Raw genomic sequence first — 27,063 nt, 5'->3', positions numbered from 1 at the left:
ATGAACTTCAATAAAAAATATTGTTCTTCAATTAGAGAAAGCTGTATGTTATTTCAAAACTACACCTTTTTGATATCTTAAAAACAACTTCTCTTAAATAAGGCAAGTGCTTAGGGAAGCTCTTACCATGGTCAGTGGCCATTTACAGAAATCCCTAGTGGCATCAGCACTGTATCAAAACTGCCTCATGCTCAAATTCGTACAAGCAAACATAACAGAACCAACACCATAAGGAGCCTCTGTGATAAAATGCATGTCAGCTTCTAAATTGCAGGGCGAAAGAGTTTTGGGGACTCAATTATCGTTGGTAATCAGTATTATGCCCTGTGTTCAGTGACATTGAGATTTGCTGTCTGCTCTCACCCCCACCCTCAAGATTTAAAAGCATAAAACAGGCAAGAATAGGCTTTCCATTATGTCTTACACCAGTTGTGGATTTCTACATTTGAGGGAAGTGAATGAGTGAACATGTCTGGTATAGTACAGTAGGGAATGAAGAGGACTAGGACAGTAACTTCGCTGGTCTCAGCTTTGACCTCAATCACTTTCACAGAGCTGCGCATCAACACTTAAAGCAGTTAGCTCCTCACAACACACTCAGTTTATCTTCAGTGAGAACTGTCTTTTGAACTTTTAACATGAATACACAATCACACTTAGCAGCCAACAACGAGAGCCTTCATCAGAGAATGTGGGGTTTTGACAATTGGGCAGCAGAGACGGGACAGCAGTGGCAGAGTCATCTCTGCGTGGTGATTGTTTGAAATTGAGTCCTCATGCTAGATCAAACACAAGGAGCTGCCCATGTTTAATGCCAAGGGTTTAACAAATACTGTAAGACAACAGGAATCATGTCATAAGACACAACATAAAGCACAATTCTAAATATCAGAACTGTGTGGAAAAAAGGTGGGGAAAATCTCACGTTTGCTGGAAGCCGCACAAACACTATAAATGAACATTTTTAAAACAAGACAATTGCCTCCTGCCTTATATATTTCCCAAGACACACACAGTATCATTCAAAAACCTTAACACACAGAACGAAAACAAATGTTTAATAAAAATGCACCTGGGAGTAAAGGAGCCATTGCTCATTAAGAACTCAAGAATTGTGCTTCAAATATGCAATACATTCTTCCTAAAACTCCCCAAACCAGCCCCCTCTCCAAACCCTTCATATGAACTCCAAAGTCAATGACATCTACACTAGTTCTGAAGAAAATGCTTTGGATCTTTCCTCTCAATCCCGGTCCCTATACTACAGGAATAAATATGATCTGGCATTAAATGTACAGGTGATTACATTTCTGCTTTCTCAAACAAACACAAACATCAATGCACCTTTTGGATACAAGCCTCTGTAAGACCTCCTGGCGTGCATGTGTGCACATGGTTGTGTTTGCAGATGTCTGTTACATGCTTACGTATCCTGTTAAGTGTGAATGCTTTTTTAAGTGCGTGTGTGTGTGTGTGTGTGTGTGTAGTACTGTTTGAGAGCAGCTCAGGCAGGGCAGAGCATGATTTCACATTCAAGATGTTGATGATTAAAGAGTTATCATTTGCAGGTGAGCTGATAGAATGTTTTGGATGACACTAACATGAGCTTGGAGAGCTGCTCCACATGACACAGGCATCCCAGTCACTTTCTTTGTTGTAGTTGCGAGATCAGGACAAACTGTGTCCTTGTAGGGTAAAGTCAGAGGTCAGAATCGGCAACCTGCAGATCAGTGTGTAGCAGCCGACAACCCACCAGTTACTGTAGTACCAGGCCAACCTGAAACAGAGAGAGAGAGACAGATACCGGTCAAAGAGAGCAATTCGCCTGAAAATATATTCAAATCAGCTGCAAGTGTATGCTTGGGGTTCCAAAGGGATGCTCCCCAAGAGAACACTTTCCCAAAACTGCTAAATAAAGCCCACAGTGGGCTCTGATTACTTGTCAAAGCCTGCAATTCCTACACTAGCACTAGATTGAAAACAATCTGACTAACCCATCTCAATTTCAAAAGTTAGAACAGTAACTGTTGAATAATATTATAGTAGTATTCAGTACTCATTTGAAGGTGATTTGAGAAAGAAAAACCATTGGAGTGTGTTAAAATGCATGTGAGGGTTCAAGTGTGAAGTGTGTTTTTCTCTTTCCAACTAGTAACCACTGTGCTACATTTCAAACTTTATATGGGTTGATGTCTCAAAAGGCCAAAATAAGAGTTTCAGACAAGATTTCCTCATGATTAGTAAGGGGGGATCACAAGCAAAGGTGAGAGAACAGCCTGGATCATGAGGTGACCTGATACATGCCTGTCCACAATCAGGAGGGAATGTTAACATTTAGTTATTTAGAATTACATGAAAACGGACAGACAAAAAAATGTATACATTAAATTACATTTTTTGTCCCACCTACACATTTTTCTGGCATAGTCAATATACAAGTTCTATAAATATATAATATAACGTTAATCTCCATAGTAGGGCATTTCCAGTGGTAATGTAAGATACACACCTTTTCGGGGTCCATGGGAGGGCATTTCCAGTTGTATAGGTAATACTGCAGGTTCCCGTCCCCGATGCCAAACTTCAGCTTCTCCAGGAACACCTTATTCTCCATCAAGTCAAGAGCGTTGAACACATCAAAGCCTTTCTGTTGAATACAAGGCCACACACTTCATTATAGCAGCAAAATCCTAAAACAGAGATAAGAACTTTGATTTGCTCTGTTGTGTGTGTGTGTGTGTGTGTGTGGCAGCATGTGTTGCAGTACCAGTTTGGCCAGTATCAATGCATCATTCATCAGATCCAACAGAGGAGTGTGTGTGTGGACGGTGTAGAAGGAGTAAGCTGCCTTCAGACTCCTGTGGAGAGGGTGGTGCATCACTGTGGAGGGCAGTGTGTAGAAGCTGGTGAAGTCTGTCAACACACCACTAGCACCCTGGGATGGAGAGAGAGAAATTAATCACAGATTTATCGAAATATAAAAATGTGTCCCCCTGGGAAATAGACAGACACATACCTCCACTACATATGTGTCTATGATGTTTTCCTGGGGCAGGAACCAGTGAGCCAACTCCTCTTCGCCCATAGAGGGCGCCAGCTGGAAACGTCTCATGTGTTTCTGGAGCAGCTCTGTGACTTGACGGACATCACGCCTCTCCATTGGCCTCAAGCCTGGGGTCTTTGTGCTCTACATAGGAAGAGGGAGGTGAATACTGAAGCATACATACATTCGCACGCACACAACTTGACCAACTGTATGGGCTTGACAGATGCCCTGTAAAGCACATGCTAGTCTTTTTAAGCCATTTAGAAACTTTCATTCATAACACTAAGATTCACTCCCATCTTTTGAATAAAGACCAATTCAGTGATATCCCTACATGCAACACAGTTGAATTATTTAAGATAAACAATTATATAAACCAGCATATTTGTGCGTGCCGTGTGTCTGCTTACATCTGGTAGTCTGTAGAGTTTCATGGTTCGCTGCAGAGTCATGTTTCTGCTCAGGTGGGAGAATTTTACTTCCACAAGCTTCCTGGGGTTCAGAGATCGATGCCAGTACCTACACAAAAAAACAGAAAAAATAAATATTGGAAAAATTCCCCAGTAGGAAAAAAAATAAAGCTATTGTATTGTGTTTCATTCTATTATGTGTGCAGACCTGCATGTAGACACAGGTTTGGGCAGTACTACTCCTGCTGTGTAGACGGCCTGGAAGATTCCTTCCAAGTTCACCCTCCGCGTGATCTCTCTGATCAGAACTGGAGCCACGCGCTTTGAACGCAATTTCTTATGAACGCACAGGAAGTTGATCTCTACCATCCTCTTTAGCCTTGGTGAGTCGAGGGAGAGAAGGGAGGAAGGCAGTGTGAAAACAGGGCTGACAACGTCAATGTGTGAGTCAAATTATTCAATGGTACACATTTTATCCATTGTAAATTTCATGTGAATATATTATGTGATGAAGGCTGGATGAGGATCATGGTGTGCATGGGTGTGACATACATGTCGTAGATGTGTATATTGGCAGGGATGGCACTGATGAAGCCGACCAGCTTCTTATTTGAAGAAACTCGCACTCCGCAATGCCACTGTGGTAACCAACCAGGAGGACGCAACGCCCTGTGAGAGAGATAGATAGGAGGATTATCTGTGAATTTTGAGACAGCAGTCAAACTATGAATGCATAGAACAATTTTACATGAGGTTTTGGCATTCTTACCACTTGAGAAAGTTAGGTGAGTAGTCAAATCTGAACATGTTGTCATCATCCTCCACATAGTTTTCATTCAACAATGTGTACAACTCCTTCAGCTAAACAAGGGTGAAAGAGCGCGAGACAAAGTGTCAAACAATGAAAAATAGGGTCTCCTCTTTATACGTTTCTATCTATAGAAATGCATCAAGGTCGAAATACTAGCCCTGCATCTAGTGGTAATGAGTATAAAGTTTGTACTCTCGTTCACTTGCGCTCTCTCTCTCTCTCACACACACACACACACACACCACATCTGCGTTGCTGAGGTCCAGAGTGTCCCACATGAAGCCCTGAGGTAGGGAGTAGGGCTCCTGTCTGATGTTCTCCTTGTCTGCTTCAATTGGTCCATGGCTGGTCACCACCTCATCTACATAAACAGAACCAGCCAGTCAAAATCAGGGAGTCTGGAAAAGCTTCCAGAACATCAAGAGACATTTACCCATTCATATTCACAGAAGAGATTATTCTGAGATCTATCTGCTGTTCAAATATTTGTTGAACATGCCCCATCCCAAAAAATTTGACTATTATGAAAAAGTTCATTATTTTCTGTAATTTAATTCAAAAAGTGAAACATTCATATATTTACACAAAGTGAAATATTTCAAGCCTTTCTTTGTTTTAATCTTTATGTTATACAGTATGTTCAGTATGTTCATTTATACACTCAATACTTGGTCAGGTTTCAATCAGCCTTAAAATATAACACTTCATGTGTAATGAATCTATAATATATGAAAGTTTCACTTTTTTAATTAAATTACGGAAAATTAATTTTTCCACAATATTAGATTTTTTTTGAGATGCACCTATATTGGGCCACCTACACATTACACCTACAGGAGCTTTTATGACATCCCATTCGAAATTCATAGGCATTGATATGAAGTTGGTCCCCTTTTATAGCTACTGTATAACAGCTTCCACTCTTCTGGGAGGCTTTCTACAAGATTTTGGAATGTGTGGGAATTTCCCCCCTTTTTTGACACTGATGTTGGACGAGAGGGCCTAGCTCGCAATCTCCATTCAAGGTCACCCTAAAGGTGTTTGATGGAGTTGAGGTCAGGGTTCAGTGCGAGCCAGTCAAGTTCTTCCACACCAACCTCACCCAACCATGCCTTTATGCCTTGCTTGCACTGGGGCACAGTCATGCTGGAACAGAACAGGACTTTCCCCAAACTGTTCCCACAAAGTTGGAAGCATAGAATTGTCCAAAATGTCTTGGTAAGCTGAAGCATTAACATTTCCCTTCACTGGAACCAAGGGGCCTAGGCCAACCCCAGAAAAACAACCCCAGACCATTATCCCTCCTCCACCAAACTTTACAGTTGGCACAATGCAGTCAGGCAGGTAACGTTCTCTTGGCATTCGATAAACCCAGACTCGTCCATCAGGCTGCTAGATAGACAAGCTTGATTCGTCACTCTACAGAACACGTTTCCACTAGAGTCCAGTGGCGGCATGCTTTACATCACTCCATCCAACTGGGGTTGCAAAATTCCAGGAATATTCAAAGTTGGAAACTTTCCATAGGAATTAGCAGGAATTTATGGGAACTAACAGGAATAAATTGTGGATTTTGGGAACTTTGGGGTTATTTATATCAACTGTATTTACCTTGTCATATACAGACATAAATATAAACATTGTGTTGTCATAGCAGACATGCAGGCAAACATTTCCAATACAAAAAAATACATTTTTCCCTTAGGGCGCTTTCTAGACCAAGGTCCGAACCAGAATCCCGACATGTTATTTTTTATTGATTAGTTCCATAACTTTCGCTTTCACACCAGCGGACCAAAGGATTTTTGGTGGCAGACCTACATTATGTCGTCATCGCTTGCATGAGGGTGCGTCTCCCTATACTTGACACTGATTGGTTTGTGGATGCACGCGCGTCTGTTTGATCCGAAAGTGCGAACCTTTGATTTCACATTAGGCAGCAGCGAACCTTGGTTTGAGCCGAGACCACCTCTTGAGGTCGGACCAAAGACCGAGTCTTTGATCCGCGCACCGTGGTCCAGGAGGTTTCACACCTGTCAATTTGGTTCGGATCAAACTGGAAAGTCTAAAAGTCCGGACTAAACAACGTAGGTGTGAAAGGGTCCTTAAAGGACTATGCTCGTTTTTGACAACCTGGACCTTATTTACGACATATTATAAGAAGTTTGACTCACCCAGATCACTTTTGTGTTGTTCGGAGGCCTGTAGAAGAAATTTAAAATCCAGCGCGAGCCAGTATATCCATGTAATGGCGGCGCACGGGGCATAGGGAATGCAGCTTCTCAAAATCCATTTTCGGCCGCTAAACGGTTGTTTTCATCAATCACATTGCATGAATCGACAGTTGATATTCCTCTACGCGAGCCATTCTTTCGGTTGGTTTTCAAATACGTGGTCTGTAGCCACTGTAATATGATCTTTACAAGCCTCTCCCCCACTTGCTCCAGCACGCATGCGCACAGGCCAGCGCGCAGCCTGCTATTCTCCGGCTCACATTCTCTGCGCTACGATCGTAGTTGGTGCCGAGAATATTGTCGTCGTCATTCGTCAGCAACAATCCGATCGTAGCGCAGAGAATGTGAGGGAGCATAGCCAGTGTAAAGATCATATTACAGTGGCTACAGACCACGTATTTGAAAACCGAAAGAATGGCTCGCGTAGAGGAATATCAACTGTCGATTCATGCAATGTGATTGATGAAAACAACCGTTTAGCGGCCGAAAATGGATTTTTAGAAGCTGCATTCCCTTTGCCCCGTGCGCCGCCATTACATGGATATACTGGCTCGCGCTGGATTTTAAATTTCTTCTACAGGCCTCCGAACAACACAAAAGTGATCTGGGTGAGTCAAACTTCTTATAATATGTCGTAAATAAGGTCCAGGTTGTCAAAAACGAGCATAGTCCTTTAATCTACTTGTGAGGAGAACTTTATTGGATTCTAAAGCCCTCTTAGTGTGCAGGATGTTAGGAATTAGCTGTGCATGTGATGGAGGACTGCATAGTGCAGAGTTGAAATTCAACTTAATTTGCATTAAATTAGGCTGTTTTAACCAAGATTATACAGCCAGATCTAGAATAGCTTTTTATAGGCTAGGCAACTAGGCTACATTTAAGTTTCCTGTTAGAGGGGTCCGCGGTGGTGTAGCGGTCTAATGCATCGTGTTCTGGTGCAGCTGCCCACGGGGGACCATCAGAGTATCGCCGGATCCCAGAGGGAGTGGCTTACTGGGCCACCACTGCCCAAGGGTGGTTAGTTTAATTTCGGCTTAAGGATTTGTCACACAACAGCAGTTACTTCAATTACTTAATAAAAGTAATCAAATAGTTACTGATTACTTTCTAAATTGTAATTAGATTACTGATTATTCGCTCTGAAAAGTAATCTGATTACTAATGACTTTACTTTTGAGTTACTTTCTAAAACCAGATCATTTCTTACCCGAATCATAGAAGTGCTGATCTAGGATCAGTTTTGCATCTTAGATCATAATAGACACAAGGAAATCTGATCCTATACCTGCACTCTTGGCGCATCTCAACCCTGATGACATAAACAGTCAGTTCCACCACGACTGCAAGACCGCAGGCGCACATCAACCAAATGAAAGGGAACCGACATGCGCGTAAGTAACTCAAAAGTAATCCCATTTTTATTAGGTCAGTAACTGTAATCTGATTACTGAAAATTCTAATGTGTAATCCCTTACATTACAAATGATTGGTTCATTACTCCCAACACTGCACAACAGCAACCCTGTCTGGTGTTGGAATTATGGTTTCGAGCTGAGAGAGTGAAGGACTTGTCTCTCCACTTCACATCGCCGACCGGCCAGGCTGTGACAATTAGTCACAGTAGTTAGTAGGGGGTAATTGAACACTAGGTCAGGGTCAATTGGCTACCAAATTGAGTGAAATTGGGATACAATCCTTAAATAGATTATAATATAAAAAGCTGTTATAGCCTACAAAAATGTCCAAGCTTAACTTCCCATGGTAGTTATTAGAGGCAGAAATGTTCTGCCTCTTTGCAACCCTACATCCAATACTTGGCATTGCACCTGGTGATCTAAGGCTTGCACGCAGCTGCTCGTCCATGGAAACTAGAGATGCACCAACCCATTTTTTTCTGCCGATACCAGCTGTCTTTTTTCTTGAATAATAATTTATCATTAACTTAATAATTTAATAATTTATCATTAACACACACATGCACACGCCATATTCTTACTGTATTGCTACTGTACTGCACTGAGCTGTTTTTATTAGGATATCTTGTATCTTGTTGAGGAGCCAAAACATAATAATTTTACTCATCAATTTGACCAAAACAGTGGTAGAGCAATTATCAGACTTTCTCAAAGTGCTAGTTTTGTCAATGTTTTGATCTGAACCATTGTATATGATCATAAGTAACCTTAAAACAGGGCTAAACATGCATTTTCCCTTTACTACTCCTTTAAGAGGTGTGTTCCAATACTTATGTCCATATGTCCTTTTTCCTTCATAAGCTCCATGTGTGAGTGACATATTTGTGTGTCCCTATCTCAACTCACTGTGAGGCGTGTGTGTGTACCAACTCACTTAGTTTGGGTACAGGCTGTGTGTCCCAAAATTGGTACTTGTGTTTGGCTGCCTCATCAATGCTTTTAGCTGGACCCTGGCATGACAGTAGCTCCATGGCTCTCTGAATGTCCTGCAACTTCTGCATGGGGAGGCCTGGGTTCTGCAGCAGGGAGAGAGATAGTTGGAATTCACTTATGTCTGGTTTTCATGGCATGTAAACAAATGGTATTGGTGTTGAATCGCTAGGTCACCTTAATCTCCTGAGAGTCAGAGGCTGAATCAGACTTAGCTCCCCCAGAACTTGGCTTCTCTTTCTTCCTCTTCTGTTTCTTCTTCTTCTTTTTAGCCCCCAGATCTCCCCCTGGACTCCTACACACAGACACACACACAATAAATGCCTAGCAATATCATGAAAATACTTTGACCTGTAATTTTAAAATCCCACCCAGGTGGTGAAGTAAGTGGTGAAGCAGGAGGTTTATGAGCAAATCATCTTCAAGACAGGCCCTTTTCACAGCAGCCATTTTGACAAAGCAGAGTAAACACAAATTGTGTCCCTGTTCCATTTAGCTGTGACACACTAAAAATAACGGAACCATTTAATTGGATCCATTACACCTGTGTTTACCCTGCCTACTACTGATTTGCATCCTGAATAGGGATGGATATCAGGAACTGGTATATTTTTGTACCGGTACATTACTGGTTCAGCACCAAAATATCAATAAGCTCATGGACAAACTGCTGCTATCGGTATTTAACACATTAGTTTCATAAATCCATGGAGCTGCGTTTGTTTCATAAATCAGCCAACGCAGCTGGCATCCGTCCCCTAATCATGACAAAGCTGCTGGTGACAGTTATGACAGCGATGACGTCACGTTGTTATTGTTTGCCTCTCTAATAGGTCTCTCAAGGAAGTAGGCATGGAGGACAGGGCAAACCGGTACTTCACCAAATCTACCAACGGTGCTAAGTGCAATTTATGTAAAAAGTTAGGTGTCCAAAAGGGGTAACACCAGCAACCTCATGAAACACAAGTTTCACATTTGGTAAATGTGAAGCATTGCAGCATGTTTGACTGCTTTAGCAAAGTGGCTAATGCTACTGCTGGTGGCTCCGATAGCAATGCCGCAGCAGCAGATGAGCCAGTCTAAAGATGCAGGCAACACTCATTATAGTTATTATAAATAAGTCTGTACAGTGTTTCCCCTATTATTGCTTTGGAGAGGTGGTCCATTCCCTGGACAGGACCTCCTGCCCCTCCTGAAATCCCCCCCCCCCCCCCCCCCCAAAGAAAATAATGCCAACAGACTTTTAGATCGCTAATGTTTTTAGCATAAGTCAATGGAATTTAACATAGCTAAAATTAGCATTGCAATTAGCGGACATTTTCTGACTAGGAGTGAGAGATGATGAAATGAAAATATTTTCGGTTGCTGTAGCTAGCTACATAAGCTATGTAACCACAATTTAGTCTTGGTCTTCTGATGTAACTGTTATGCTGTGTTTACACCAGGCGTGATTTTTTCAGGCCACGCGGCGAGTTTACATATAAAGTCAATACAATTTGCGCGAACTGGGCGGCGGGCTGCACCAGCGGCACGAATCAGGCGAACCCGGCGGCGTGGCAGCCAGGATTTGCCGCGCGGCGACATTCGCAAAAGTTTTTTTTTTTTTAACTTTCTTAAGCGGATTCGCACGGCAACCCCATTGGATCCCACGGCGAGATGGGGGCAAACTGGGCGGTGCGAATTTTCTCACCGCGCCCGGTGTGAACGTAGCATTACTGTTAACAGTTACAGTCAACTTGTTACTGTAGGGAGATGACAACAGCCCCTTACCCTTTGAATAAGACCACGTCACCGGCAAAATTTAAAGAAATATATATATATTTTAATTATTTAAAAAAAAAATCATTTAATAATCTAAAAAAATCCTACATTCCAACACTTCCTGAAAGCTGAGAAACGGCGCTTCTAGTATTATAGGGAAATCCAATTAATATTCAGAATACTGTCACTGTACTTACAGGGTTAAAAGATTTACCCCAGTTACCACCCCCCTTCCAGAGGCACATTATCAGTCACCCTCATACCTGCTTGGCATGCAGTTGAAAAGAGAAACATCATAGCCAATGTGTCAAAAGTAGCCATAACCAGTGATGGCTGGACAAGTATCACACATGATCACTATATTACAGTGACAGTCCACAATGTAAATTAAGGCCAACTGAGACAGAAAGTCCCATCGACCCACGCAGTGTATGAGTCCCAAAGTGATAAAGAATAGTATTGATAAGAGTATCGATAAGTATCGATATCGATAAGCAATATCGGTATCGATAAAATCCTTACAATACCCATCCCTAATTCCTGAATGATTGGTCTACATCTCATGCTACGAACGGACACACATCACGTACTGCACAGTACAGAAGCGGCTGCACCGTTTAAAACGATGGAGAACGAGAGGTCCTGCTTGCTGAACATCCCAAGCTCAACTATGCACTTGCACCACGTGGGTGACTTTACGATTTCAACTATGGACGGTGCCACCCAGCTTTCCACGGTGCTGTCTACATGGACCGCGGCTAGTCTGGCGGGCTGTAGCTGGCTAACGCTTAGCATCTTCTGTGATGCATGTTGAGGCTACGCCGTCCAGCAAGTCGGCCACATATAATATTGGATGTTCGCTGACACGCCGAAATAAGCGAATTTGCAACCTCTTACATTTAAATGGAAGAAAAGCTCCCTGACATTTCTGCCATCACGATAGCTAGCTAACTGTTAGCTACCCACGTAGCTAGCTAGCCTAGCTAACGTTAGCTTTATTAAAGATATGTTATTTCAACGTCAAGCTGTGGCCTTGCCTACAACACCGCCTGACTTGCTGTCTGATGAAGCTAGCACAACAGTACGTTAGCTAGATAGCAGTCTGGCATGGTTGTAACGCGTTACAGTATCGTTGTGCATTACTAGCTAAGCTAGCTAACGCAGCTCTCTCCATCCCTACCGTCACACAACGAATGTATTGTACCGTTAGCTAGAAATGTGCTATCCCGTCCCCTGCGGTTTTGAGTCGGGTTATAGAGGCAATCCTCACCCTTGCATATGTTCATTCTCCTCCTCGTTATCCCCGTCTATCCCGCAGGTGTCCTGGTCGTCCAGTTCCAGGCTCTGCTGGCTGGCCGCAGATTCGCTGTCCTCCGCCATCATGGATGAAAATGTAAAAAAAGAAGCTACCGTTCGCAACAGAGGAGGAGAGTGGGTGGAGGAGAAAACAAAGAGAATGATGATGGAAACAGCCCCACCCTGTGGTTGCCCCACCTATCGCATCAGTGAAGGACTGAACCAGAAGACGGTTAGCCATCATATAAACCCTTATCAGCGTAATACATTAATAAAAAGAGTGGATCCATCAGTGTCGTCATCCCCTTTCCTTCCAGGCCCTTCACGACTCCAGGCCAGAAAGATTGTGGCCGACCCCTCCCACCCCAGCCACAATCTGACCCCAACACTCTCCTCCGGCAGGAGGCTGCGGTCCATCAGGACCAAGACCTCACACCCTAGAGACAGCTTCTTCCCCATGCCCACCAGCCTTATCAACAGGGCTCGTGTCCCCCTCTGACCCACCTGACACAGTCACCGCAGAAATACTTGCACAAGACCACCAAATGTACTGTGCAGAGGACACGCCACTCATATCACATCACACACACTGTATACCTGTACATAAACATCACATACACATTATACTTTGCACTCTGTATATACACTGACTGCACTCCATTTTGTAGTTTTTATTTTTGCATTCGTACTTGTGCTGCTCTTTTGCACTGTCCTGTCTCGTCCCTGCACTCTGTCCAATGTTGTCTCCGTGTTATGCACCACTGACCAAAACAAATTCCTAGTATGTTGTAAAACTACATGGCAATAAACATGTATGATTCTGATAAAAAAAATAAAAGAGTTTTGTTTTGTCCTGTAGCTAGTTCTTGAGTAGTGGTCCAGTTATTACCTGGGGGATTTGAGGCAAGTTGAAAACACAATCAATACTTCCCATGATGGACGTCCCGCAAAATGCTGTATTGACATCCACATACTGAACAGGTTCAATAAAATATATCACTGTAGTTTGGCTCTTTATTTAGAATAATAGGCTTCAATTAGAATACAAGCAACCAATTAAGACATTCAGTATGGAGTGCACAGTAAAATACAGTGCATCTCATCCCAAGTGGTTACAATGGAATAGAAAGAGGAGAGTATGCCATTCACAACAAGCTCACACATCAACATTTCGACTATACCAGGGAATGAGAGGTAAAGAACTATACAAACTGTAATATGCATTTGAGAGGCCATATGCTGTCAATAGCAATCACACACACATACACACAAACACACACACACACAGGGATGCATACATGCACAAACACAAAAATGTGCAGGCATGTACACACAGGCACACAGTCAAATGCACATGTGTGAACTGTCGTTTATTGTCTTCACATATAGTCTAGCTATTGCCACATGACATCCACCCCTAGGGCTGAGGACAGAGGATACTGCATGCTGTCTGCCAAGGAGAAGGGGGGTGAGGTAGAGGTGGGGAAATCTAAGTGGAGAGACAGGGAGAAATAAATATGGTGATCAGCTGATCTGTACTAGACAACTTCAAAGGCACTTCAGACGTGAGGGACTATTAGTGTTACAGTGGTAATGGCAAAAACTATGAAAAGCAGTTTGGTTTAAGATAATAGATGTGTGTGTGTGCGAGTGTGTGTACTGTACTGTACTTCTGGTCTTAACATAAGGCAGGTCAGAAGAAAAAGCGCTAAACAAATCTGAATAGAAACAGCAAAAACCTATTGAGTAAAATACTTCATGTTGGCAACTAAAATCATATAGCATTTAAAATTACCACAAAAAAAGGCATTTCAAGCAACCATATAAAAGTGATGCATAGCCGTTCAGAGCAAAGTATGCCAGAGTCGGTGGTTCAACAATATCAAAAAGCCTTCATCTGAGACCTCACAGTACTGTGTGTGAGACTGAGTTGATGCAACAACTTTACCCACAATGCAGTGCAGCTGTGGCATACCAGGTCCCAGTGAGGGAGTGGTATACATGATGACCCCCCCCCTAGGTCCCAGTGAGGGAGTGGTATACATGATGACCCCCCCCCCCTAGGTCCCAGTGAGGGAGTGGTATACATGATGACCCCCCCCCCCTAGGTCCCAGTGAGGGAGTGGTATACATGATGACCCCCCCCCCCCCCCCCTAGGTCCCAGTGAGGGAGTGGTATACATGATGACCCCCCCCCCCTAGGTCCCAGTGAGGGAGTGGTATACATGATGACCCCCCCCCCCCCCCCCTAGGTCCCAGTGAGGGAGTGGTATACATGATGACCCCCCCCCCCCCCCCCCCTAGGTCCCAGTGAGGGAGTGGTATACATGATGACCCCCCCCCCCTAGGTCCCAGTGAGGGAGTGGTATACATGATGCCCGCCCCCCCCCCCCCCCCTAGGTCCCAGTGAGGGAGTGGTATACATGATGCCCCCCCCCCCCCCCCCCCCCCCTAGGTCCCAGTGAGGGAGTGGTATACATGATGGCCCTCCTAGGTCCCAGTGAGGGAGTGGTATACATGATGACCCACCCCCCCCCCCCTAGGTCCCAGTGAGGGACTGGTATACATGATGCCCCCCCCCCCCCCCCCCCCCCTAGGTCCCAGTGAGGGAGTGGTATACATGATGGCCCTCCTAGGTCCCAGTGAGGGAGTGGTATACATGATGACCCCCCCCCCCCCCCCTAGGTCCCAGTGAGGGAGTGGTATACATGATGCCCCCCCCCCCCCCCCTTGGTCCCAGTGAGGGAGTGGTATACATGATGGCCCTCCTAGGTCCCAGTTCTTTGGCCCCGATCTCAAATCTGTAGAGCCCTACATTTTACAAGCTTTCACCTTGGCCTCCGATAGGCTGGATTATGCCGTTTATAACATTATTACTCACACCCACTTTCCTAGGGACCTAAACACTTGCATAAGAGGGACAATGCATCAGCAAGTCAATCGGGTAGATCACCAAGTAAAACATCTGCAATATTGCTTTCGCCAATCCATCACTCCTTCTCCTAGAAGATCAATAAACAGGCCGATGGGATTCGGGAGGATCACGCTGCTCAGTAGCTCCCTAAAACAACAGCCAGTTTTTGCTTACAATGCTAGTAATAAAAAAAAAAAAGGCATAGCAGTTGTGCATAAAATGTTCAGACTTTTTTCTTCTTCTCTCATCCGAGGTCCATTTCTCTTTCAGGCAAGATCTCTACACCGTGCCTATTCAGTGGTCCTACCCATGTAGTGTGGGGAAACATCAATGCAACAGTGGTTATTTCAGTTAGAGAGAGCTGTGTGACAGATCCATCTATGCTATCATTTCCTTCACTGGAGTCTCCACTGCAGCTGTCTCTCCTCACTGTCCTCAGTGCTAGTGTTTCATGGGGGAGTAGGCTGTAATTTGAGACGGGCAAACTGACTTATCCTTCATACTACTCATATTACTGGGGGTGGAGTGGTCATGGTTCAAAGTTCAGTGGTCAGGTACGGGTCATTTCAGGTTGAAGGCCAGCAAGGGGCGCTCTTCTCTTTTCTGCCAGGGGCTCTTCTTCTCCTCTTCTCCGTCGTCATCGGGGGAGACCGACAGCAGAGCGGTCTGGGCACGCTCAGTCCTGAAAGCCATGTCCTCCGGCGGCGGCAGCAGGGGAGGGGGGGAGGAGGGGGAGGAGGATGAGGAAGGCGAGGGGGCCTCTTCCTGTATGCCTGCCCTCTCTCTTCCCTCCTCCCCTCTCCGGGGGCCCTGCGTGGCATCCGGGTGCGGGGTGCCCACGGGGCCGTCCTGAGGGCTGCCCCCGGGCGTGGCCTCCCCCTCACTACCCGCCCCGCCCAGGTCATCCACGTACACCAGCTGGGTGTAGGCCACAGTGGGAGGGGCGGGAGGGGGGCTCTTCGCCCCCTCCTCCTCCTCCTCTCTCTCCTTCTTCTTCTTCTTCTTCTCCTCCTTCGCTCTCTCCCTCCACCTGCGTCCCGCCCTCGGCTCGTTCAGGTCCACGCCGGAGTCCAGGCTGGCGTCGTTACTGTTGCCATGCCTACCGCTGTGCCGGCCCCCGCCTCCCGCGCCGTTGCCGTGGCATCCAGCCCGCTGGAGGTCGATGTAGGAGTGGCGGATGTGAGCGTTGGAGCGGCCGTCCAATGAGACGAACCAGGCCCGCGGGTGTGGGAGGGGCTTCCCCCCACGGAGTTCCATCAGGGTCTTCTCAGCCAACAGGGTGTCCTCTCCGTTCATCTCAACAAGCCCAGACTCTCCAAGCGCTGTGGGGATAGAGAGAGATTCCGACAGGTTAAGTCCGTCCCGTTCCCCCTGGTTGGCCGAGTCCGCTGTGTAGTTGGCGGCGGCGTGCCCCGGGGGCTGCTGGGAGTGCGTGGCGTTGAGCTCGGCCTGGATGGTCTCCAGGTCGCTCTGCTGGTCCATCTGGAGCAGGAGGGCCTGGCCACACAGGGGGTGCTCCCCGGGCAGGCGCATGTAGTGGGCGGGGATCACCAGCGTGGGGCGCACCCTCCGGGGGTAACCCTCACCCCCGCTGAGCAGGTCGACAGAACCGCAGCACAGCAGCTGCCCGGGCCGCGGCAGGGAGAGGGGCAGGGAACGCTCCAGGTGGTCCACGGACCGGGAGAGGTGGTAATCGGGCGGTCTGCCCTCGCTTGCCTCCGCCCTGCTGGGGGAGAGAGGGGGGGAGCAGGGCGAGGTGGCCTCCCCGCCGCCGCTAATTTGAGCCGCTAGCCCCTGCGCGTGATTGGCCGAGGACAGTCTATCCGGAAGCTGGTTGGTGGATGAGCAGACAGAGGTGTATGACTGGCGGTAGCCCCTGTCCGTGCCGGTGGAGAGGGCGGTCTTTAACGGGAACGTCTCGACAGACTGACGGTAGTCTCTGCTGCGAGGTGTCAGGTTTCCTAGAGACGAGCCGTGTCGGCTGTGGTTGCCTAATGACGAGCGGCTGTGGTTGCCGTGGGAGATGAGGTCATGCCGATGCTGATCGTAAGAGGAGAGCTTGAGCATGGGCGTGGTCATGTCCGGTTCTGTTGCTGTAGAGACCAGCTCCAGTTGTACCTGGAGGCAGAGATGTATTAAGATAAGATTAGATAAGATGAACTTTTATTAAAAACAAACTCGGGGCAATACGAGAAATAGCATAAGAACACAAAGGGGAATATGACAGAAACGAATTGAAACCTTTATTGCCCCAGAGGGGAATTTGTTTAGCACACGTCAAGCATACAGAAAACATTAAAATGTACGCCCATCACCAACACCACAATGTCACCAACAAAGGGCAATACTCGTACCAGGAAGTACAGAAAATCAAGTAGAAGTTCGTATATTACTGGACCCTCTTATGCAGCTTATCCTTCATAACAATTGTATGGTAGGACAACAATAGGACAGATGAGCTGGTCAGTGGAGCCCAGGTAAAAGTGTGTGTGTGTGTGTGTGTGTGTGTGTGTGTGTGTGTGTGTGTGTGTGTGTGTGTGTGTGTGTGTGTGTGTGTGTGTGTGTGTGGGAGGGGTGAGCCGCGTGGCGTACCTCGCTGCTGATGAGGTTGAGGTGGGACATGGAGGTGGCCTGGTCTCTCTTGCTGCTGTCCAGCCCGGCCGACAGAATCATCTTGCGGTGGGAGACCCGGGGCTTCACACAGCGCCGCCTGCAGAACGGAGGCAGCAGAACGTCACGGTTCTGCAGCGTTCTACCTGTTCTACAGACCGACGGAACGTCACGGACCGACGGAACGTCACGGTTCACCGCAGCGTTCTACCTGCTCTACAGACCGACGGAACGTCACAGTTCACTGCAGCGTTCTACCTGCTCTACAGACCAACGGGAACGTCACGGTTCTGCAGCGTTCTAGCTGCTCTACAGACTGACTGAGATTGCTGAAAATGATAGCATGTGATTATTGATCCAGCACTATAATAGTTTAAATTCCCACAAGACAGACACCCAGACACAGACAGTAACACACACACACACACAGAGACACACACACACACACAGAGACACAGAGACACACACACACAGACAGACACACACACACACACACCTGCAATAGTAGAGTAGGAGGCAGAGTAGACAGAGCAGAATGAGGGCCATGCCTCCCAGTATAGCCAGCAGGAACACTGTGTGGTATGTACTGATGTCCTTCGCCACCATGGGACCTGAAACACACACGCACGCACACGCGCACACACACACACACACGCACACGCACACACACATAAGTACAGCTCTTCCAGCAAGAGCGGGCAACCACAACCAAATGCTCATTCAACTGGTATGATATGGGATAAAAGGATTAGTCGTAAGGCCCTTATCTCTGTGGTTGGACAGACCCTTTTGTGCGCGGTAGAGGGTGTTTACTGTCAGGTGAGCGGAGCTGCTGGGAGTCTGCTTAGTGACGTCACCTCACCTGGGAGTCTGCTTAGTGACGTCACCTCACCTGGGAGTCTGCTTAGTGACGTCTCCTCACCTGGGAGTCTGCTTAGTGACGTCTCCTCACCTGGGAGTCTGCTTAGTGACGTCTCCTCACCTGGGAGTCTGCTTAGTGACGTCACCTCACCTGGGAGTCTGCTTAGTGACGTCTCCTCACCTGGGAGTCTGCTTAGTGACGTCTCCTCACCTGGGAGTCTGCTTAGTGACGTCTCCTCACCTGGGAGTCTGCTTAGTGACGTCTCCTCACCTGGGAGTCTGCTTAGTGACGTCTCCTCACCTGGGAGTCTGCTTAGTGACGTCTCCTCACCTGGGAGTCTGCTTAGTGACGTCTCCTCACCTGGGAGTCTGCTTAGTGACGTCTCCTCACCTGGGAGTCTGCTTAGTGACGTCTCCTCACCTGTGTGCAGGGGGGACATGGCGGCCACCCAGTATCCCAGCCGAGGAGCGATGTACGTCAGGGTCAGACGATCCCCCTCCCTCTGCACATAGCCCAGGCTGCTCTTCAACCAGGCCCCTACACACACACACACACACACACACACATGCGCACACACACACACACACACACACACAAAAACACACACACACACACATTTAGGATGACACAGCTGGGTCAACTTTCATTTATTACCCCAAAAGTTTGTTAATACACACTCCACTGGGTTTCCAAGACCACACAAAAATCTATACTAGTAGTGAAGCACATCACGCCCCGGCTCAGACAGCTGATGCTCATTACCCCAAAATAGACTGGGCTTCAGTTCCCTCCCACCTAGTCTGGCATAGCTGAAGTTATCTGGTTTAAACGCTGGAGAAAGGTCTGGCTGCTACCCCTTATCATTCTGGGATAGGGGGAAAATGTCTTCAAGCTAATCACAATTGTCCTGGGTGTCGCTAAGCTTTTATTTTCTTTTTTTACAGTGCCCTCGCCAGATAGTGTCAGGGGACAATTTGATTGGCGTCAGGGGAAATAGGCGTCAATGAGAGGCTTTTCCCAAAAACCTACATCCTATGAGTCAGACTAACTCCCGCCTGACCGTAGACGAGCATTTTCCGTGTTAAGGTGAACAGTTTCATTCCCCTCCGAGAAAAAACAACATGGCCTTCGGTTCATGTTACGAAAATCTGATCACATTCTCCCAGTCCTAATGACCGTGCTGATGCAGCTCTCCCAAATTCCCCCCACGGGGATTCTTAAAGTATCTTATCCATCTATCTAGTTTCAACCACAGGGTGGCAGTACACTGTGACTCTGAGCAAGATAGTCAAGCCAGCCAGAGAGCCATAGCCAGTCATAACGAGGCCAGGGGGCAGAATGTGGCTGGAGACGAGTGGAACGAAGATGTCTCTGCCAGCTGATTTATGGTCAGCTTTGTTTTTCCTCTCCTGGTGTTTAAGATCAGGATTAGGTAGGATGAGCTGATCCCAGAGCTGCTTGTCACAGCCAATGCCAGGGAACCTCTGGCTGGGGGAGAGAAGGGAGAGGAGAGGAGAGACAGGCTGGACAGCCAGCAGCATGATGGGGAGAGGAGGTGAGAGGGAGGAAGAGGAGGTGGAGATGAAGATTGAGTAAGAGTTTGTGTGTGAGAGGGAGAGAGAGAGAGAAAGAGAGAGTAACTGTGACTCAGCATTATGATATTCACTACAACTCTGTCTTCCTCTCATATAAATTCATATTCACACACACATCTCATATTGATCATCATTCCCAAGAACCAAGTGAAGTAGAGACAATACATCCAGCGCTCTAGCTTAGCCTGGTCCAGTCCCATTGGGGACTGAACTGTTTACTACAGTGACATTTAAAGACACTGTTCCCACGCTTCTCTCTCTCTCTCTCTCACACACACACACACACACACACACACACACACACACACACACACACACACACACACACACACACACACACACACACAGCTGCTTTTCATGCCAAGTCAAACACAGGTTTACCACAGGGCTCTCTATCTCAGTTAAGACATGTGATGTTGAATGAGATGAACGAGATGCCGCACATGTTTACTTCAGCTAGTGAACACGTAGCCATTTTAAGGTCCTTGTGTTTTTATGGTCCTATGTGACATCATTTGATACTGCACAGACAAAAAGCAAAAGAAAGGCTCTCAGCTACACCTGCAGAACAGGTTAGTGTGTGTGTGTGTGTGTGTGTGTGTGCGCGCGCGTTCTGCCTTCTCCATGTGCAGCTCGTCCATGTGACATCAGACTCCTCACATTGGCTTCTTTGTGAGGGAATAATTATCAGCCTGAAATATTCCTTTAAAAAAATAAAATCACTCTTTCTCTGTTTCTCTCTCTCCCTCGGTCACACACACACACACACACACACACACACACACACACACACACACACACACACACACACACACACACACACACACACACACACACACACACACACACACACACAGACACAACTGCTCCTGCTCACTGGAGAAACTCAATTAGAAGCGGCTGCTCTGCGGTTATTTATTTGGGGGTTGCTAAGGAACGAGGGGACAGCCCCAGAGCGAGGTCTGTCCAGCGAGATGACCGCCGTTGTGGAAATCCTGGCAGACCGAGCCTCGGCTGTAAAAGTAGGTTACGTACAGCAGATGTGTTCCTCGAGACCCCGGTCACGATAAACTCACGGGGGTGTGGAAGCTCTGTCCAACTCGCGCTGGACAATAGATTTTTAATTTGGGATCGCGCTGGACCTTCATGCCGAGGGAGGTAGTGCTCTTGCCCGTGTGTGCCCACGAGGTCATTGCCTCAAATCCCTTGTGAGGCTAGTGGAGTAGAGTCGACTGACCCGCAGAATCATGCCGGCTGACCCAGGGGGGTTGGCGACAGAGGCTACCTCTGGTCAGCCAGAATTGGTACTCTTTATTCAGCAAGGCTGCGCTGGGCTGGCTGTAGCCAACGGCCCCGATTATTATGTTTCTAGGCCCGTGCTCGTGATCTGGAAGTGATCTGGAAGTGTTTGTGGTTTGAGCTGCTGTTTTAATTTCCGTGTTCAGTAATACAATTCTGAATTATTCCATTCATAGTTCTGAAAGCACGTAATCTCTAGTCTTACTGTGCATGCGTACGTGTTTTGGAGTTGACACCACACACACAAGCACGGGCACGCGCACACACACGCACACACTCCGATTAAGTGAGCCTAACGGGAGAAACTCAGGAACCAAAACAGGAAATCTGCACTAGACTCAGACAAGGAAAATCGGAAAAGCTGTGTGTGTGTGTATGTCTGTTTGCGGACTCACCCAAGCGAGGGTCGAACCTCCAGGCAGGGATGTGGTCGTTTTCCTTCAGGCCACAATCGGCTGGCAAAGGGACAGAGATGCTGATTGGCTCGTTCACCTGCAGCTCCACTCCGTCGCTGGCCAATAGGTGGACAGAGATGGCTGCCACCGGAGTCAGCTCAAATCTACGTTCCGCTCCTGTTAACAGAACAGCAGGTCAGAGACAGGGGGGAGGTGGGGAGGCAGAGATTGAGGAGGAAATCAAGGCGCGTAGAGGAGAGAAGGAAACAGGGGTGACCAGGGGTCAGAGGATGAGAAGAAAAGACAGGAAGATAAGGAGGTGCAGACGGTGAAAGAAAACAAAAGGGGGGGGGGGGCAATGGAAATAAAGTGCATGGGAGCGGGTGGGGGGGACAGAAGTAGAGCCCGGGACAGAGCTTTGTATATATAGCTGACGGACGGCGCCTAGATGGAAGATGGAGGGGGAAGTGGGGTGGGGCATGTGTGGGGCTGGGCACGACCTTTGGTGGAGTGGTTCAACCTGAGGGGATACACACTGGCAGGGCTGTATGAAAGAGCACAAGTTTTTTTTTTTTTTAAGAACACAGGGGCTGTTGTTGTTGTTGTTGTGGTTGTTGTGCGTCTGCACAGATCAGAGAGGAGCAGGGTAAACCTCCAGGGTAGTCGGTCTCTCACTGCGACTCCTCCGCAGCCTCGCGGAATATCTCAGCGTCTCTCTGTCTCACCCCCTCTTCAAGTCTCCTCCTCTACTCAGCTTTCTCCTCCACCTCCTCCTCCTCTGCCAGCGCGCCTGAGGCGTCCTGCTATGTGGGACATCCTGCTCTAACCGATACACACCCAGGGTTGCCAGTGGCCAGAGGGCTGCTCCTCTGTTGAGACTAGGAGTGGCTGGCTGACATTACATTCAATTCAGTCATTCAGGCTTTTATCCAAAAGCGACTTACAATAACTGCATTTAACGTAGGCAGTCAGTGTACAGGGTTCTTTCACCTTTTCCTGAGCGAAATTCAAGCACTTTTCAAGCTTTTTTAAGTTTTTCCAGCACTTAACGCTGGAATAATAATAATTAAATATTGACTCAAAATGATCTTTTCTCTTCTTCATCACATTAAATCAGATGCTATAGTGCTATAAACAAAAGCCTATATAGCCAGGCTGAGCCATCTAAAGCAATCACTTCAAACAACCCCCAGACAAAAATTCCATTTCAATAAAGACTTTACTGAAAATGGGCATTGGGCAAAATAAGAGAACAGTAGTGTTTGACGTAGGCAGTCAATGAGCTCCTTGAGCCTTCAAATGTATACACAATTAAACACTTTGTATAGTGCAGTTGCATATTACATACATTAACATGCCATAATTGACATACAATACTAGTACTAATGTATCACCTCCCTCCTGAAAATCTACTATCATTAGCCTGTGAATTCGCCAGGTCTGACGTTATGTGGTGATGCGTGACCTAGCCTAGCATAGCTTAGTCATCCATTAATTTCCATGTATTTCAAAACACTAAAACTACGACAGTGACTAAGACAGCTTGTATTTGTCTTCAAGCCAGCGGTCATTAAAACAGCCTCCTGGCCTGTTGTAGGCCTGGTCTGTCTGTCCAGCTCGCCGTCATCAGGCGCCACAGAAAAAAACACTACGGATCACAAGTCAAGCCAAATCACGTACGATGCTCGAGACGACTCGTATTAATTTTGTGTGAAAGCAATTAGGACGAGAAAAGTCTCTCTCTGACTTATTCTAAAACACACATTCTGTCAGATAGCAATTTATTATGAAAGTAGACTAGTTATTAGTTTCAAGGAGTTTATACAAAATTCAAGTACTTTTCAAACCTTGAAAACTCCACATTGAAATTCAAACATTTTCAAGGATTTCCAGCACCCGTGCGTACCCTGAGTGTACTGCTGCTTGCCAGAACTCACAAGTGCACCTCCTTTCTAAACAGGTGACTATGGCCCAATTCCAATACTCCCCCCTTAGCCCTAGCCTCTAGTTTTGGAGTGGCCTCAACTGGGTAGTGGCCCTTCAGAACGGAGCCACAAGGGGTAGGGGTTGAAATATGAGAAATGGGACACCACTCGTTACATCTTTGGTCAGAATTTTATCAGTTGCCTGATTTACTGTGGAGTCCCTGGGATGTACAGTATGATTATGATAATGACATTTTACACATCAGCTATTAACGTTAGTCCTGCCCATAGAAATGCACTGATATCATGAGCGTGGAAGAGCAGAAGATTTGCTGCTGGATTATTTTTCTGGCTTCAAACACGGAACATGGAATAAACTGTCACTCAAAAATCTATTGTTCTCTTGATTAGATTAGATTCAACATGCACAGTAGACTAGTAGTCTGGGACGACAAAATGCTGTTGATGTTGTGAATAGCTTTCTGTCATAACAATTCAAAGACATATCCTTTGCATCTACATTAAACAAAGTTATTCCACAGATTTTCGAATTTTTTAGTGATTCTTTATGAAGATAGCGGGCTTCTTTACTAGGTTTTTGAGTGATTATTTGTGAATATATCAAGCTTCTTTACCAGGTTTTTTGAGTGATTGCAGAGAGGCTGGCTAGCACGGTGGTTTGTACTAGGAGAGGCTGGCTAGCACGGTGGTTCGTACTAGGAGAGGCTGGCTAGCACGGTGGTTGGTACTAGGAGAGGCTGGCTAGCACGGTGGTTCGTACTAGGAGAGGCTGGCTAGCACGGCGGTTCTTACCTGTGCCGTTGCCCCCCAGGCCCTGCAGGTAGGGGAAGTGCTGCATGCGGGAGGGGGAGCTGGCCACGGTCAGCAGGGCGGTGAGGTTGGTGTAGGACGTGTTGGGAGGGAGGCTCAGGGCTCGACGCTGGAACTGGACCCAGGGCTGCCCCCGCGAACCTGGGGGGGGGGGGGGGGGGTCACGCACAGAGAATCAAGAACCACGCACACAATGCTCGGACACAGTCACAGAACTTACAGGCATGCATACACACACACACACACACACACACACACACACACACACAAACAAACCAGGAGCTCGGCAACTATCGTACACTACAGGTCAGTTGTGTCATATCCAGGGGGTGTGTTTGCCTAACACTATAGTAACAGTAGATGGAACTTTCTGGCTTTAACAAGGCTAACTTTACCATTGAATCAAGCTTGAGGGAGAGGTGTGGTGAACAATGTACAAGTGTAGCCACTATCATTCTACCCTTCTCAATCTCTCCTTTCTGATTCCTGTGTCTTTCTCTCTCACGCCTGACAGGTCAGACAGATACCGGGCCCAAAGGAGTGCATAACAGCAAAAACGTGTGTGTGTGTGTGTGTGTGTGTGTGTGTGTGTGTGTGTTAGGGACGGAGTGTGCGGGGTGATGTCATTGTGTTTCCACTGTGGTGAGTGTGCATTCCTGAACCATGAGACAAAGCTCTAACCGTGCGTGTGTGTGTGTGTGTGTGTGCGTGTGTATGTAGGCGTGTGTGTGTGTATATGTTTACTCTCAAGCTGCACATTTGCTCTGGAGCTTGGGTGTGTAAGAAACTAGCTTCATCCAATATCTGTACTTAAGGTGGTCAGGGATGAGGTTGAAGGGATTAGTTAAGGTGGTCCGCAACTGTGCACAAAGACCCCTCCCCCTTCCTTCCTCCAAGCTCCCCTTCCTGTCCGTCTTTCCCTCCACTTTCCTCTCATCTCGCCTTCTCTGGCTGGACACTGTGCCCATCCCCCTTTCTCTGTTTCCCTAACCCCCGACCGCTCCTCCTCCCCCTCCTCCTCTCGCCCTTCACCTTCCCCTCTCCCCCTTCACCTCCTCCTCTCGCCCTTCACCTTCCCCTCTCCCCCTTCACCTCCTCCTCTCCCCTTCACCTCCCCCTCTCCCCCTTCACCTCCTCCTCTCCCCTTTACCTCCCCCTCTCCCCCTCCACCTCCTCCTCCTCTCCCCTTCCCCTCCCCCTCACCTCCTCCTCTCCCCTTCACCTCCTCCTCTCCCCTTCACCTCCCCCTCTCCCCTTCACCACCTCCTCTCCCCTTCACCTCCCCCTCTCCACCTTCACCTCCTCCTCTCCCCCTCACCTCCCCCCCTTCACCTCCTCCTCCTCTCCCCCTCTCCCCTTCACCTCCCCCTCTCCCCTTCACCACCCCCTCTCCCCTTCACCTCCCCCTCTAACCTTCACCTCCTCCTCCCCCCCTTCACCTCCTCCTCCTCTCCCCCTCTCCCCTTCACCTCCCCCTCTCCCCTTCACCACCCCCTCTCCTCTTCACCTACCCCTCTAACCTTCACCTCCTCCTCTCCCCCTTCACCTCCTCTCCCCCTCACCTCCCCCTCTCCCCATTCACCTCCTCCTCCTCCTCTCCCCCTCACCCCTTCACCTCCCTCTCCTTCATCTCCTCCTCCTCTCCCCCTCTCCCCTTCACCTCCTCCTCTCCCCCTCACCTCCCACTCCTCCGCCCCACTCTCCCCTCCCCCTCCTCCTCTACTCTCTCCCCTTCACCTCCTCCTCTCCCCCTTCACCTCCTCCTCTCCCCCTTCACCTCCCCCTCTCCCCTTCACCTCCCCCTCTAACCTTCACCTCCTCCACCTCCTCTCCCCCTCACCTCCCCCTCTCCCCATTCACCTCCTCCTCCTCTCCCCCTCACCTTCACCTCCCCCTCTCCTTCATCTCCTCCTCCTCTCCCCCTCTCCTCTTCACCTCCTCCTCTTCCCCTCTCCCCTTCACCTCCCCCTCCTCTGCCCCACTCTCCCCTCCCCCTCCCCCTCTGCTCTCTCCCCTCCTCCTCTACTCTCCCCCGTCCTCCTCCTCCTCCTCCCCTAGCGCATGCCAGGGTTTATCCCTCCCCTGGGCTGGCAGGTTCAGAGCGTTAGGATACAGTCTAACAGAGTGTGTGTGTCCTCCTCCAGGGGCACAGACGCTATTCCGCTTGGGCGCACACACCGCTGAGCCAGCAGGGTTTGTGGGAACATCAGGGACACCTCACACACACACACACACACACACACGCACACACACACAACACACACGAAGGAGAGAATAGGGGCCAACCTTCCACACAGACAGGTCCACATGTTCTCCTCTACACTCTGCAGATGAGACGGGGCCATCTTGTCTAGTCAAGTGTGTGTGTGTGTGTGGGTGTGTGTGTGTGTGTGTGTGCGCCTGTCTGCCTGTGCAGCGCATCATCTGGAAAAGTGCTGTCCACGACGTGTGTACTGAAGTGTGGTCCCTCAGCCAGGCAGCAGGCAGACTCATTCACCAGGTCACTTGCAGACGGAGACGTGAACACAAATCTTAATCTGATCAAAACGAATCTAATTAAAACTTGATCTAATATGATTACACACGTAAACAAAGGAACCGGCTCACAGGGCAGAGAGAAGAAAAGAGGGCTGCTATGTGTGCCTGCCATTTCATTAAAGAGACTCTCA

At 47.8% G+C, this 27,063-nt stretch overlaps 2 protein-coding genes across 2 annotated transcripts in view; both read right to left on the bottom strand.

Moving 5' to 3' along the window:
• Positions 1–1,642: 1,642 nt before the first annotated feature.
• Positions 1,643–12,047, bottom strand: nmt2 (N-myristoyltransferase 2; the record flags this gene model as incomplete). The annotated part of the gene is made up of 12 exons (XM_084442421.1): positions 1,643–1,777; positions 2,510–2,647; positions 2,768–2,935; positions 3,017–3,187; positions 3,457–3,565; positions 3,665–3,835; positions 4,009–4,125; positions 4,226–4,317; positions 4,510–4,628; positions 8,851–8,992; positions 9,084–9,201; positions 11,938–12,047. The coding sequence occupies 12 exons, from the start codon at positions 12,045–12,047 to the stop codon at positions 1,757–1,759; spliced, it is 1,476 nt and encodes a 491-aa protein (XP_084298547.1). The 3' UTR covers positions 1,643–1,756.
• Positions 12,048–15,107: 3,060 nt separating this feature from the next.
• fam171a1 (family with sequence similarity 171 member A1) overlaps positions 15,108–27,063 on the bottom strand; it is a gene marked incomplete at its 5' end in the record, with an annotated part of 18,865 nt that continues 6,909 nt past the window's right edge. The window contains 6 exons of the mRNA XM_084441847.1: positions 15,108–16,995; positions 17,470–17,587; positions 17,984–18,098; positions 18,770–18,886; positions 21,639–21,815; positions 24,377–24,535. Coding sequence (XP_084297973.1) covers positions 15,439–16,995; positions 17,470–17,587; positions 17,984–18,098; positions 18,770–18,886; positions 21,639–21,815; positions 24,377–24,535 — 2,243 coding nt within the window. The 3' untranslated portion in view covers positions 15,108–15,438. The remainder of the gene's footprint in view (positions 16,996–17,469; positions 17,588–17,983; positions 18,099–18,769; positions 18,887–21,638; positions 21,816–24,376; positions 24,536–27,063) is intronic.

This window comes from Borostomias antarcticus, assembly GCF_949987555.1.
Source record: "Borostomias antarcticus genome assembly, chromosome: 8".
NCBI lineage: Eukaryota > Metazoa > Chordata > Actinopteri > Stomiiformes > Stomiidae > Borostomias > Borostomias antarcticus.
This window is presented reverse-complemented; position numbering and strand designations above follow the sequence as displayed.